General features: G+C 49.5%; 2 protein-coding genes across 5 annotated transcripts in view; one reads left to right on the forward strand and one right to left on the reverse strand.

Annotated features, from left to right (window-relative positions):
* Positions 1–326: 326 nt before the first annotated feature.
* PAGR1 (PAXIP1 associated glutamate rich protein 1) lies at positions 327–9,079 on the reverse strand. Its single transcript, XM_073547398.1, has 4 exons — positions 8,946–9,079; positions 8,381–8,769; positions 1,019–1,101; positions 327–837 (listed from the first exon to the last, which is right to left on the reverse strand). Exons 2-4 carry the CDS (start codon positions 8,767–8,769, stop codon positions 653–655), a joined length of 657 nt encoding a protein of 218 aa, XP_073403499.1. The 5' UTR covers positions 8,946–9,079; the 3' UTR covers positions 327–652.
* KIF22 (kinesin family member 22) overlaps positions 9,057–12,852 on the forward strand; it is a 24,426-nt gene continuing 20,630 nt past the window's right edge. Inside the window, exon 1 of one of the 4 annotated variants that reach the window (XM_073547345.1) lies at positions 9,057–9,193. In XM_073547345.1, the coding sequence (XP_073403446.1) occupies positions 9,158–9,193 (36 nt within the window). In that variant the 5' untranslated portion in view covers positions 9,057–9,157. Of the gene's footprint in view, positions 9,194–9,262; positions 9,491–12,852 lie in introns of those variants that run through there. The other 3 variants (XM_073547343.1, XM_073547344.1, XM_073547346.1) reach the window with 3 other exon arrangements.

Here is a 12,852-nt window from a genome sequence, read left to right on the forward strand (position 1 = left end):
TCTCCAGACCCTTTGGCCACCATGATCATTTGCAGCACAGACACAAAGCGTAAACCAGCCCCTACTGAAGACTGATCCTGGAGCGGGGGGGAGATGCTGGTGACGACACTCTGGTTATCTGATGGAGGTGACGCCCCTCGTGAAGAGCAGACACCCCCCACACCTGTCCTCAGACCATTACATCCATGACTAATGTGGGGCCGGTCCCGGCCATTAATACCAGTGTGGACAGGGCCGCAGGATGATTGACAGTTCTGCCCCAATCCTAATTGCGGATCACTGACGATTCTCGGCCACTCACCCTGAACAGAAACGTCACGATCAGATTTTAAAGGGGGAAAAAAAAGTCTTTATTTACATATGACGAGAAGCAGAAAACTGAGGGGGGCAGAAAGAAACTTCTGGGGCAGTAATCATCCCAGGCCGTCCTCTCGGCACATCCTCCCCAACTCTACAACTCCAAGTCCCAGGTATCCGGGCAGTCAAGGCATGCTGAAGTCTGTCACTTTTTGCAAGAAATGTGTGTGAGCGTGAAATAGTTAAATACATAAAGCAGCCGATGTTGGGACTTCAGATTGTGGGTGACCGGAGAAGTGTCCACAAGATGGCGCTCTGCTCAGTTCTGCCGCAGTTATAGTCCAGCTGTTGGCGCTCAGTACTTCCGCTGGCGAGGAAAGATGGCGGATGAGCGCTTTGGGGTGGGCACAGAGTCAGGGTCCATATCGAACAGATCGCGGCCAGTCTTCAGGATCTGCTCCTCGATCTTCTTGTGTCGCTTCATGTCAGACAGCACCTTGTCCATCCGCGCCTCTCTCTTCTGACTGCGGCTCGAGCTCCCTGGCAAACAGAAAATAAAGAGTTAGATATATCTATCACCAGAAGCCCAGGCTGTGCCCTGTCTCATCAGAGGCTGCGGCCACTACTCCCTCCACCATGCTTTACACTGCAGTCCTGCCCGATCACTGTATACAGTGGCCTGATGAGCTAAGAGCAGGCGCGTCCTTTCTCCATCACTTACCGGACGTCCGCCGCCTGTCAATTAACGAGTTTTTCGGAGTGATCGGTTCATCATTGAAATCAAACTCTGTGGGGATGGACGGCCTGCGGGGGCAAAAGAGAGACGTCCAATCAGCTCCGGTATCGTATACGGTAATTTATCACTTTCAGGATTCATCGTCTGATCAAAGCAACAATCTCACAGCTGAAGGTTCGGTACAATGGATCCAAGCACTGAAGACGCTGCATCTACAGCAGTGAAACATGGCGGGCAGGAGCAGATGCTGCAAAGTCATTAACCCCTTGCCTCCGCAGAACTTTTTTTTAGAGCTCATATTTTTGGAATCCCCCCCCATATAAAATGCTAAAAATAAAATATCCAACTGCAGTGAAATTAGCTGTAACTCCACTATTATCCTGGGTTCCGTTTGTGCTGTAGTAAAAGGCGGCAGGTGACGCCGCTCCCCCTGCAAGAAAAGGCTTTTTTTTTTTTTTTTTGCTTTTTTACATTTAAGTGGGAAAGAAAACGAGTCGCCATTTTCCACTTTCTCAGACCCTTTATTTTCCCGTCTAGATCGCTGGATCAGAGCTCAGCTTTTGTGCGCCATTTACTGAGACCACTTTGGGTGCCAGAGACCCTCTGATCACTTATTACTGTACTTGTGCAAAAAAAAAAAAAAGCAGTTCTGGGGTTTCTGGTTTTAATTTGCCATTTAACTTGTGGTTTAAAGTTTATATTCCGAGGGATCAGAATATTAACCCCTTAACCCCCAAGGGTGGTTTGCACGTTCATGACCGGGCCAATTTTTACAATTCTGACCACTGTCCCTTTATGGGGTAATAACTCTGGAACGCTTCCATGGATCCCGGTGACTCTGACAGTGTTTTCTCCTGACATATTGTACTTCATGTTAGTGGTAAAATTTCATTCAAATAACTTGCGTCTATTTGTGAAAAAAAAATGGAAATTTGGCAAAAATTGTGAACATTTCGCAGTTTTCCAACTTTGAATTTTTATGCCCTTAAATCACAGAGATACGACACAGAAAACCCTTAATAAGTAACATTTCCCACTTGTTTACTTTAAATTTTTTTTTGTTAGAAAGTTATAAGGGTTAAAGTTGACCAGCGATTTCTCATTTTTGCAACACCATTTTATTTTTACGGACCACATCACATTTGAAGTCACTTTGAGGGGTCTATATGATAGAAAATACCCAAAAGTGACACCATTCTAAAAGCTGCACCCCTTAAGGTGCTCAAAACCACATTCAAGAAGTTTATTAACCCTTCAGGTGCTTCACAGGAATTTTTTGAATATTAAAAAAAAAAAAAAAAAAAAAAAAAAAAAAAAAATGAACATTTAACTTTTTTTCACAAAAAAATTACTTCAGGTTCAATTTTTTTTTATTTTACCAAGGGTAACAGGAGAAATTGGAAATTGTGCAATTTGTCCTGAGTACGCTGATACCCCATATGTGGGTGTAAACGACTATTCAGGCGCTCGGAAGGGAAGCAGCGCCATTTGACTTTTTTGGCTGGAATTGAGATCGGACACCATGTCGTGTTTGGAAAGCCCCTGATGTACCAAAACAGTGGAAACCCCCAAGTGAACCCATTTTGGAAACTAGACCCCCCAAGGAACTTATCTAGATGTGTGGTGAGCACTTTGAACCCCCCACTGCTTCACAGAAGTTTATAATGCCCGGGCGTGAAAATAAAATTTTTTTTATTTTTTCCACAAACATGATCTTTTAGTCCCCAATTTTTTTATTTTTCCAAGGGTACCAGGAAAAAATGGACCCCAAAAGTTGTTGTCCAATTTGTCCTGAGTACGCTGACGCCCCATATGTGGGAGAAAACTACTGTATGGGGACACGTCGGGGCTCGGAAGGGAAGTAGTGACGTTTTGGAATGCAGACTTTAATGGATTGGTCTGCGGGTGTCATGTCTTTGGAGAGCCCCTAATGCAGGGGTCCCCAACCGCCGGTCCGCGGCCCAGCACCGGGCCGTTGCAGTGCCCTTGCCGGTCCGCGGACACAAAGGGAGCCGGGGGGCGGTGCAGCAGCTGATACTCACCCTGCATCCCGCGGCGGCTTCATCCCGCGGCGGCTTCATCCAGCGCTGAGCGGTCACGTGCTACCGCTCATTTAAGGTCATGAATATGGACGCCACTCATCTCCCATAGGCGTGGCGTCCATATTCATGGACCTTAATGAGCGGTATCACGTGACCGCTCCGCACAGGAAGAAGCTGAAGCGCCGCGAGATGCAGGGACGTGCAGCGACGGGAAGGAAGTTCAGCGACGTGAGGGTAAGTATGATGGGGAGGATGGGGGAGCCGAGCGGAGCCATAAGGGAGGGAGAATGGGAGCGGAGCCATATACACAGGGGAGGGAGAGTGGGAGCAGAGCCATATATACATGGGAGGGAGAGTGGGAGCGGAGCCATATATACAAGGGAGGGAGAGTGGGAGCGGAGCCATATATACAAGGGAGGGAGAGTGGGAGCGGAGCCATATATACAAGGGAGGGAGAGTGGGAGCGGAGCCATATATACAAGGGAGGGAGAGTGGGAGCGGAGCCATATATACAAGGGAGGGAGAGTGGGAGCGGAGCCATATATACAAGGGAGGGAGAATGGGAGCGGAGCCATATATACAAGGGAGGGAGAGTGGGAGCGGAGCCATATATACAGGGGAGGGAGAGTGGGAGCGGAGCCATATATACAAGGGAGGGAGAGTGGGAGCGGAGCCATATATACAAGGGAGGGAGAGTGGGAGCGGAGCCATATATACAAGGGAGGGAGAGTGGGAGCGGAGCCATATATACAAGGGAGGGAGAGTGGGAGCGGAGCCATATATACAAGGGAGGGAGAGTGGGAGCGGAGCCATATATACAAGGGAGGGAGAGTGGGAGTGGAGCCATATATACAGGGGAGGGAGAGTGGGAGTGGAGCCATATATACAGGGGAGGGAGAGTGGGAGCAGAGCCATATACACAGGGGAGGGAGAATGGGAGCGGAGCCATATACACAGGGGAGGGAGAATGGGAGCGGAGCCATATATACAAGGGAGGGAGAGTGGGAGCAGAGCCATATATACAAGGGAGGGAGAGTGGGAGCGGAGCCATATATACAAGGGAGGGAGAGTGGGAGCGGAGCCATATATACAAGGGAGGGAGAGTGGGAGTGGAGCCATATATACAGGGGAGGGAGAGTGGGAGCAGAGCCATATATACAGGGGAGGGAGAGTGGGAGCAGAGCCATATACACAGGGGAGGGAGAATGGGAGCGGAGCCATATATACAGGGGAGGGAGAGTGGGAGCGGAGCCATGCATACAGGATGGGACAGGGGAGCCATGTATACAGGATAGAAGAGTGGGAGCAGAGCCATGCATACAGGATGGGAGGATGGGAGCGGAGCCATGTATACAGGATGGGAGAGTGGGAGCAGAGCCATGTATACAGGATGGGACAGGGGAGCCATGCATACAACAGGGGGAGCCACACAGAGCTGGACGGGGGGGACCACACATACATTTTCTGATGATTAGAAAATAATCAGCATGTACAGTACTCCAGTACAATTGTTCTTAAGTGCTCAAAGCTCCATTTCCTTGTAGGTTCCAATCATCATTAGCAGTGACGGTCATCAGTAGAAGTAGCCCAGTGCTCCCACTGAAACAGAGAAACAAGCCAGGTGCTCCCACTCATTCAAAACCTATGGTGAGTTGAGTCACATTAAAAATGTTATAATTAAATGATAAATATGCACTGCTAAACTACAACCGCGTCCATAGCCCCGCCCCCTTATGACCAAAGCCCCGCCCCTGTCACACCTCCATCCCCGCCCTGCCGGGCCATGGAAGAATGGTCTTGGTTCAAGCCGGTCCCTGGTGCAAAAAAGGTTGGGGACCACTGCCCTAATGTACCTAAACAGTGGAAACTCCCCACAAGTGACCCCATTTTGGAAACTAGACCCCCTAAGGAACTTATCTAGATGTGTGGTGAGCACTTTGAACCCCCAAGTGCTTCACAGAAGTTTATAACGCCGGGCGTGAAATTAAAAAAAATCATTTTTTTCCATAAAAATGATATTTTTGCCGCCAATTTTTTATTTTCCTAAGGGTAACAGGAGAAATTGGACTCGAAAAGTTGTTTTGCAATTTGTCCCGAGTAGGCTGATACCCTACATGTGGGAGTAAAACACTGTTTGAGCGCATGGCAGACCTTGGAAGGGAAGGAGCACCGTTTGACTTTTTCAGCGCAGAATTGGCTGGAATTGAGATCAGACGCAATGTTGCATTTGGAGAGCACCTGATGTGCCCAAACAGTGGAAACCCCCAATTCTAACTCCAACCCGAACCTCAACACACCCCTAACCCTAATCTCAGCCCTAACCCTAACGGGAAAATGGAAATAAATACATTTTTTTATTTTATTATTTTTCCCTAACTAAGGGGGTGATAACGGGGGGTTTGATTTACTATTTATGGCGGTTTTTATGTTTGGCAGCTGTCACGCTAAAAGACGCTTTTTATTGTAAAAATAGTTTTTGCATCACCACATTTTGAGACCCATAATTTTTCCGTATTTTGACCCACCGAATCATGTGAGGTCTTATTCTTTGCGGGACGAGTTGACGTTTTTATTGGTACCATTTTCGGGCACGTGACATTTTTTGATCGCTTTTTATTCCGATTTTTGGGACGCAGAATGAACAAAAACCAGCGTTTCATGAATTTCTTTTGGGGGGGGGTGCGTTTACACCGTTCCGCGTGCGGTAAAATTGATAAAGCGGTTTTATTCTTCGGGTCAGTACGGTTACAGCGATACCTCATTTAGGTCATTTTTTTATGTTTTGGCGCTTTTATGCAATGAAAACAATTTTATATAAAAAATGATTGTTTTTGCATCACTTTATTCTGCGAGCTATAACTTTATTTTTTCGCTGATAATGCTGTGTGGCAGCTCGTTTTTTGCGGGACAAGATGACGTTTTCAGCGATACCATGGATATTTATATGCGTCTTTTTGATTGCGCGTTATTGCACTTTTTGTTCGGCAGTATGATAAATCATTTTTTGCTTCGTTTTTTATTTTTTAAGGGGTTCGCTAAAGGGGTTAACTAAAGGGGTTAACTAATGGGACAGTTTCATAGGGCGGGTCGTTACGGACGTGGCGATACCTAATATGTGTACTTTTATGGTTTGTTTTTTTTTATTTCTAAAAAGCGAATTAGGGAATTTTTTTTTTTTTTAAATTTATTTAGCGATTTTTTTAAAAATTATTTTTACTTTTTTTTCTTTTACATTGTCCCAGGTGGGACATCACTGTCCTGTGACAGATCGCTGATCTGTCACATCACAGATCACTGTGACAGATCAGCGATCTGTCACAGGCAGTGCTGCAGGCTTCCTTCTTGCCTGTGCTTTGCAGGCATGAAGCCAGCTCCCTGCAGGCCCCCGTCGCCATATTAGATCCGGGGACCTGCAGGGAAGGAGACCCCCGCAGCAGCGCTGCACATTGCGCTGCCGTGGGGGGCTCAGGGAAGCACGGAGGGAGCCCCCTCCCTGCCGATGCTTCCCTTTAACCCCCGGTACACCGCGATCATGTTTGATCGCGGTGTGCCAGGGGTTAACATGTCAGGGGCGGTCCGTGACCACCCCTGACACATTGTGCCGGGTGTCAGCTGTGATAATCAGCTGACACCCGGCCGCGATCAGCGGCGCTCACCACGTGGGCGCCGCTGATCGCTATGACGTAATATTCCGTCCATGGGAATTAGGTCCCAGGTCACATGGACGGAATATTACGTCCATTGTAGGAAAGGGGTTAAAGAGATTAACGCTTTATCCATTTTTAGTTCACCTAAAGGACCTGGATTTTCTTGCAATATTTGTGTATACGGTGTTGATCTAGAAGGCTCAGTCTGGGGCTAATATGGCAGCCAGGGATGTGGGGGGGGGGGGGATCTTCAGCAGCCCCCAAGCTGTCAGTGATGGACTCCGCCATGCAGCTGAATAACAGCAGTGATGGGAGCTCAGCTCTGACAGCACCAATGGCACCTGGTAAGGCACAGCCTCAGCTCCTGATCCCGCAGCGACACCTGGTACGGCACAGGCACAGCTCCTGCAGCCACACCTGGTGCGGCGCAGCCTCAGCTCCCGATCCCGCAGCCACACCTGGTGCGGCCCAGCCTCAGCTCCCGATCCCGCAGCCACACCTGGTGCGGCCCAGCCTCAGCTCCCGATCCCGCAGCCACACCTGGTGCGGCCCAGCCTCAGCTCCCGATCCCGCAGCCACACCTGGTGCGGCCCAGCCTCAGCTCCCGATCCCGCAGCCACACCTGGTGCGGCCCAGCCTCAGCTCCCGATCCCGCAGCCACACCTGGTGCGGCCCAGCCTCAGCTCCCGATCCCGCAGCCACACCTGGTGCGGCCCAGCCTCAGCTCCCGATCCCGCAGCCACACCTGGTGCGGCCCAGCCTCAGCTCCCGATCCCGCAGCCACACCTGGTGCGGCCCAGCCTCAGCTCCCGATCCCGCAGCCACACCTGGTGCGGCCCAGGCTCAGCTCCCGATCCCGCAGCCACACCTGGTGCGGCCCAGGCTCAGCTCCCGATCCCGCAGCCACACCTGGTGCGGCCCAGGCTCAGCTCCCGATCCCGCAGCCACACCTGGTGCGGCCCAGGCTCAGCTCCCGATCCCGCAGCCACACCTGGTGCGGCCCAGGCTCAGCTCCCGATCCCGCAGCCACACCTGGTGCGGCCCAGGCTCAGCTCCCGATCCCGCAGCCACACCTGGTGCGGCCCAGGCTCAGCTCCCGATCCCGCAGCCACACCTGGTGCGGCCCAGGCTCAGCTCCCGCAGCCACACCTGGTGCGGCCCAGGCTCAGCTCCCGATCCCGCAGCCACACCTGGTGCGGCCCAGGCTCAGCTCCCGCAGCCACACCTGGTGCGGCCCAGGCTCAGCTCCCGCAGCCACACCTGGTGCGGCCCAGGCTCAGCTCCCGCAGCCACACCTGGTGCGGCCCAGGCTCAGCTCCCGCAGCCACACCTGGTGCGGCCCAGGCTCAGCTCCCGCAGCCACACCTGGTGCGGCCCAGGCTCAGCTCCCGCAGCCACACCTGGTGCGGCCCAGGCTCAGCTCCCGCAGCCACACCTGGTACGGCCCAGGCTCAGCTCCTGATCCCGCAGTGACACCTGGTACAGTGCAGGCTCAGCTCCTGCAGTTAAGAGGTACATGACAGATCGTTATAGGTTTGTTAATTCCACACTTTTCCTGTGGGGGGCGCTGATCCCTGGCTGCAGACCTCCCCTCGGCACAATCTCCTGATGGCTCCGGCGTGACCCTGAGGTCACACGTTTCAGCCCCGGTCACTCACGTCTCATCTTCCTCCTCCTCTTCCTCCTGCTCCTGATCTGACTCCTCGTCCAGGGGGTCCGGCTCGGGGGTGGGTGGCCGGCGCAGCAGGAGGTCCACCTGCAGGGGCAGCGTCTTCTCGCTGGCGATGAGCTCGTACAGGCGCTTGATCTCCTCGGGGGCCGGCATCCATCCGTCCGTCTCGTCCAGGTCGTCGTCACTGCAGGGGATGCACCAGTCCTCATCGTCCTCCTCCTGCCTATCTCCGTCCTCCTCCACTTTCTCTTCTTCGTCCTCCTTCTGCTCCTCCTCGGCCTCTCGCGCCTCCTCGTCGTCGTCTTCCTCCTTCACGGCCAGCGACTCCATGCCGGACGTCACCTTCTCCTCGCCCTCTCCGGACGCCTCCTCCATCTAAATATGGAGAAAGGGATAAAATATGAAATGTCACCACTTCCATGGCGTCCGGGCAGCGCAGGTGCAGTGACAGCACAGCCAGGAGCCTCCCAGCAGAGAAGACTGAGCTATGAGAGAATAATGGCGGCGCAGCCGCTATCAGCCCGGAATCAGCGCCTGGTGACGTCACTCACCGGCGATCTCCCCGCTGATCACAGACAGGAGGAGGCCGCCATCTTGTCCTGTCTCTGTTTACCCCGCCAGGAGCACATGACGTCACATCCGGCTCCTCACTCTGTGGCGCTGCTGCAGTGAGGCTGCGGCGGCCATATTTACTTCCACACGAAGCTCTTGTGCCGGAGATATCTGACCGCATTGGTGAAATCCTGATAGACAAAAGACAACAATGACGAAGAACTCTTCCAATCCGGAGTCCCGCCTGGTAATTATAGCTCGCCAGTCCGTGCCCATAGTAAACATGGCGCCCGAGTCATGTGACCTTCTCGGCAACGTCTTCCTTTATTTGAATTCACCAATGACGAGTGGTTTGCGTTTCACGCCTCTCGTTCGGCACCGGAATTCAGCGTCACGTGACGCGCTCAGGGGCTTCCTATTGGTGCTTACGATGGAGGCCGCCAAATACGAAAAAGAGGTACGGTAACCGATGGTTTCCCCTGAAGTAACTGAGGCCTGAGAGCGGAGGAAGCGGCGGCGCCGACTGCGGGCGACAGGGAGGCAGGTGAGGCGGGAGAGGCGCGGCTGTGACAGGCAGGGGGGCGGCCGGGGGATTCCTGCAGTCTGTCTCTGCCGCCCCTTGGTTGGTCATGGCCAGGACCAGAAGCCTGTGTATATGTATGTATACTGGGTGTGTGGCTATATATACGGCCTGTGTGTATGTATGTATACTGGGTGTGTGGCTATATATACGGCCTGTATGTATGTATACTGGGTGTGTGGCTATATATACGGCCTGTATGTATGTATACTGGGTGTGTGGCTATATATACGGCCTGTGTGTATGTATGTATACTGGGTGTGTGGCTATATATACGGCCTGTGTATATGTATGTATACTGGGTGTGTGGCTATATATACGGCCTGTGTATGTATGTATACTGGGTGTGTGGCTATATATACGGCCTGTGTGTATGTATGTATACTGGGTGTGTGGCTATATATACGGCCTGTGTATATGTATGTATACTGGGTGTGTGGCTATATATACGGCCTGTGTATGTATGTATACTGGGTGTGTGGCTATATATACGGCCTGTGTGTATGTATGTATACTGGGTGTGTGGCTATATATACGGCCTGTGTGTATGTATGTATACTGGGTGTGTGGCTATATATACACGGCCTGTGTATGTATGTATACTGGGTGTGTGGCTATATATACGGCCTGTGTATGTATGTATACTGGGTGTGTGGCTATATATACGGCCTGTATGTATGTATGTATACTGGGTGTGTGGCTATATATACGGCCTGTATGTATGTATGTATACTGGGTGTGTGGCTATATATACACGGCCTGTGTATGTATGTATACTGGGTGTGTGGCTATATATACGGCCTGTGTGTATGTATGTATACTGGGTGTGTGGCTATATATACGGCCTGTATGTATGTATACTGGGTGTGTGGCTATATATACGGCCTGTGTATGTATGTATACTGGGTGTGTGGCTATATATACGGCCTGTGTATGTATGTATACTGGGTGTGTGGCTATATATACGGCCTGTATGTATGTATGTATACTGGGTGTGTGGCTATATATACACGGCCTGTGTATGTATGTATACTGGGTGTGTGGCTATATATACACGGCCTGTGTATGTATGTATACTGGGTGTGTGGCTATATATACGGCCTGTGTGTATGTATGTATACTGGGTGTGTGGCTATATATACGGCCTGTATGTATACTGGGTGTGTGGCTATATATACGGCCTGTATGTATGTATACTGGGTGTGTGGCTATATATACGGCCTGTGTATGTATGTATACTGGGTGTGTGGCTATATATACGGCCTGTGTGTATGTATGTATACTGGGTGTGTGGCTATATATACGGCCTGTGTGTATGTATACTGGGTGTGTGGCTATATATACGGCCTGTGTATATGTATGTATACTGGGTGTGTGGCTATATATACGGCCTGTGTATGTATGTATACTGGGTGTGTGGCTATATATACGGCCTGTGTGTATGTATGTATACTGGGTGTGTGGCTATATATACGGCCTGTGTGTATGTATGTATACTGGGTGTGTGGCTATATATACACGGCCTGTGTATGTATGTATACTGGGTGTGTGGCTATATATACGGCCTGTGTATGTATGTATACTGGGTGTGTGGCTATATATACGGCCTGTGTGTATGTATGTATACTGGGTGTGTGGCTATATATACGGCCTGTGTGTATGTATGTATACTGGGTGTGTGGCTATATATACACGGCCTGTGTATGTATGTATACTGGCTGTGTGGCTATATATACGGCCTGTGTGTATGTATGTATACTGGGTGTGTGGCTATATATACGGCCTGTGTGTATGTATGTATACTGGGTGTGTGGCTATATATACGGCCTGTGTGTATGTATGTATACTGGGTGTGTGGCTATATATACGGCCTGTGTGTATGTATACTGGGTGTGTGGCTATATATACGGCCTGTGTGTATGTATACTGGGTGTGTGGCTATATATACGGCCTGTGTGTATGTATGTATACTGGGTGTGTGGCTATATATATATATATATACGGCCTGTGTGTATGTATGTATACTGGGTGTGTGGCTATATATATATATACGGCCTGTGTGTATGTATGTATACTGGGTGTGTGGCTATATATATATACGGCCTGTGTGTATGTATGTATACTGGGTGTGTGGCTATATATATATACAGCCTGTGTGTATGTATGTATACTGGGTGTGTGGCTATATATATATATATACGGCCTGTGTGTATGTATACTGGGTGTGTGGCTATATATATATATATATACGGCCTGTGTGTATGTATGTATACTGGGTGTGTGGCTATATATATTTACGGCCTGTGTATGTATACTGGGTGTGTGGCTATATATATATACGGCCTGTGTGTATGTATGTATACTGGGTGTGTGGCTATATATATATATACGGCCTGTGTGTATGTATGTATACTGGGTGTGTGGCTATATATACGGCCTGTGTGTATGTATGTATACTGGGTGTGTGGCAATATATACGGCCTGTGTGTATGTATGTATACTGGGTGTGTGGCTATATATACGGCCTGTGTGTATGTATGTATACGGCGTGTGTGGCTATATATACGGCCTGTGTATATGTATGTATACTTGGTGTGTGGCTATATATATATACGGCCTGTGTATATATGTATACTGGGTGTGTGGCTATATATATATATATATATATATATACGGCCTGTGTATATATGTATACTGGGTGTGTGTCTATATACATACACACAGGCCGTATATGTATGTATACTGGGTGTGTGGCTATATATACGGCCTGTGTATATGTATGTATACTGGGTGTGTGGCTATATATACGGCCTGTGTGTATGTATGTATACTGGGTGTGTGGCTATATATACGGCCTGTGTGTGTGTCTGTGTATGTATACTGGGTGTCTATATATATATGGCCTCTGTGTGTATGTATGTATACGGCGTGTGTGTGTGTATGTGTGTATATATATATATACACGGCCTGTGTGTGTGTATGTATACTGGGTGTGTGGCTATATATACGGCCTGTGTGTGTGTATGTATACTGGGTGTGTGGCTACATATACGGCCTGTGTGTATGTATGTATACTGGGTGTGTGGCTATATATACGGCCTGTGTGTATGTATGTATACTGGGTGTGTGGCTATATATATATATATATATATATATATATATATATATATATATATATACGGCCTGTGTGTATGTATGTATACTGGGTGTGTGGCTATATATATATATATATATATATATATATATATATATATATACGGCCTGTGTGTATGTATGTATACTGGGTGTGTGGCTATATATATATATACGGCCTGTGTGTATGTATG

The sequence above is a fragment of the Dendrobates tinctorius genome, unplaced genomic scaffold, assembly GCF_039654945.1.
Source record: "Dendrobates tinctorius isolate UK_male_01 unplaced genomic scaffold, ASM3965494v1 ptg000152l, whole genome shotgun sequence".
Taxonomy (NCBI): domain Eukaryota; kingdom Metazoa; phylum Chordata; class Amphibia; order Anura; family Dendrobatidae; genus Dendrobates; species Dendrobates tinctorius.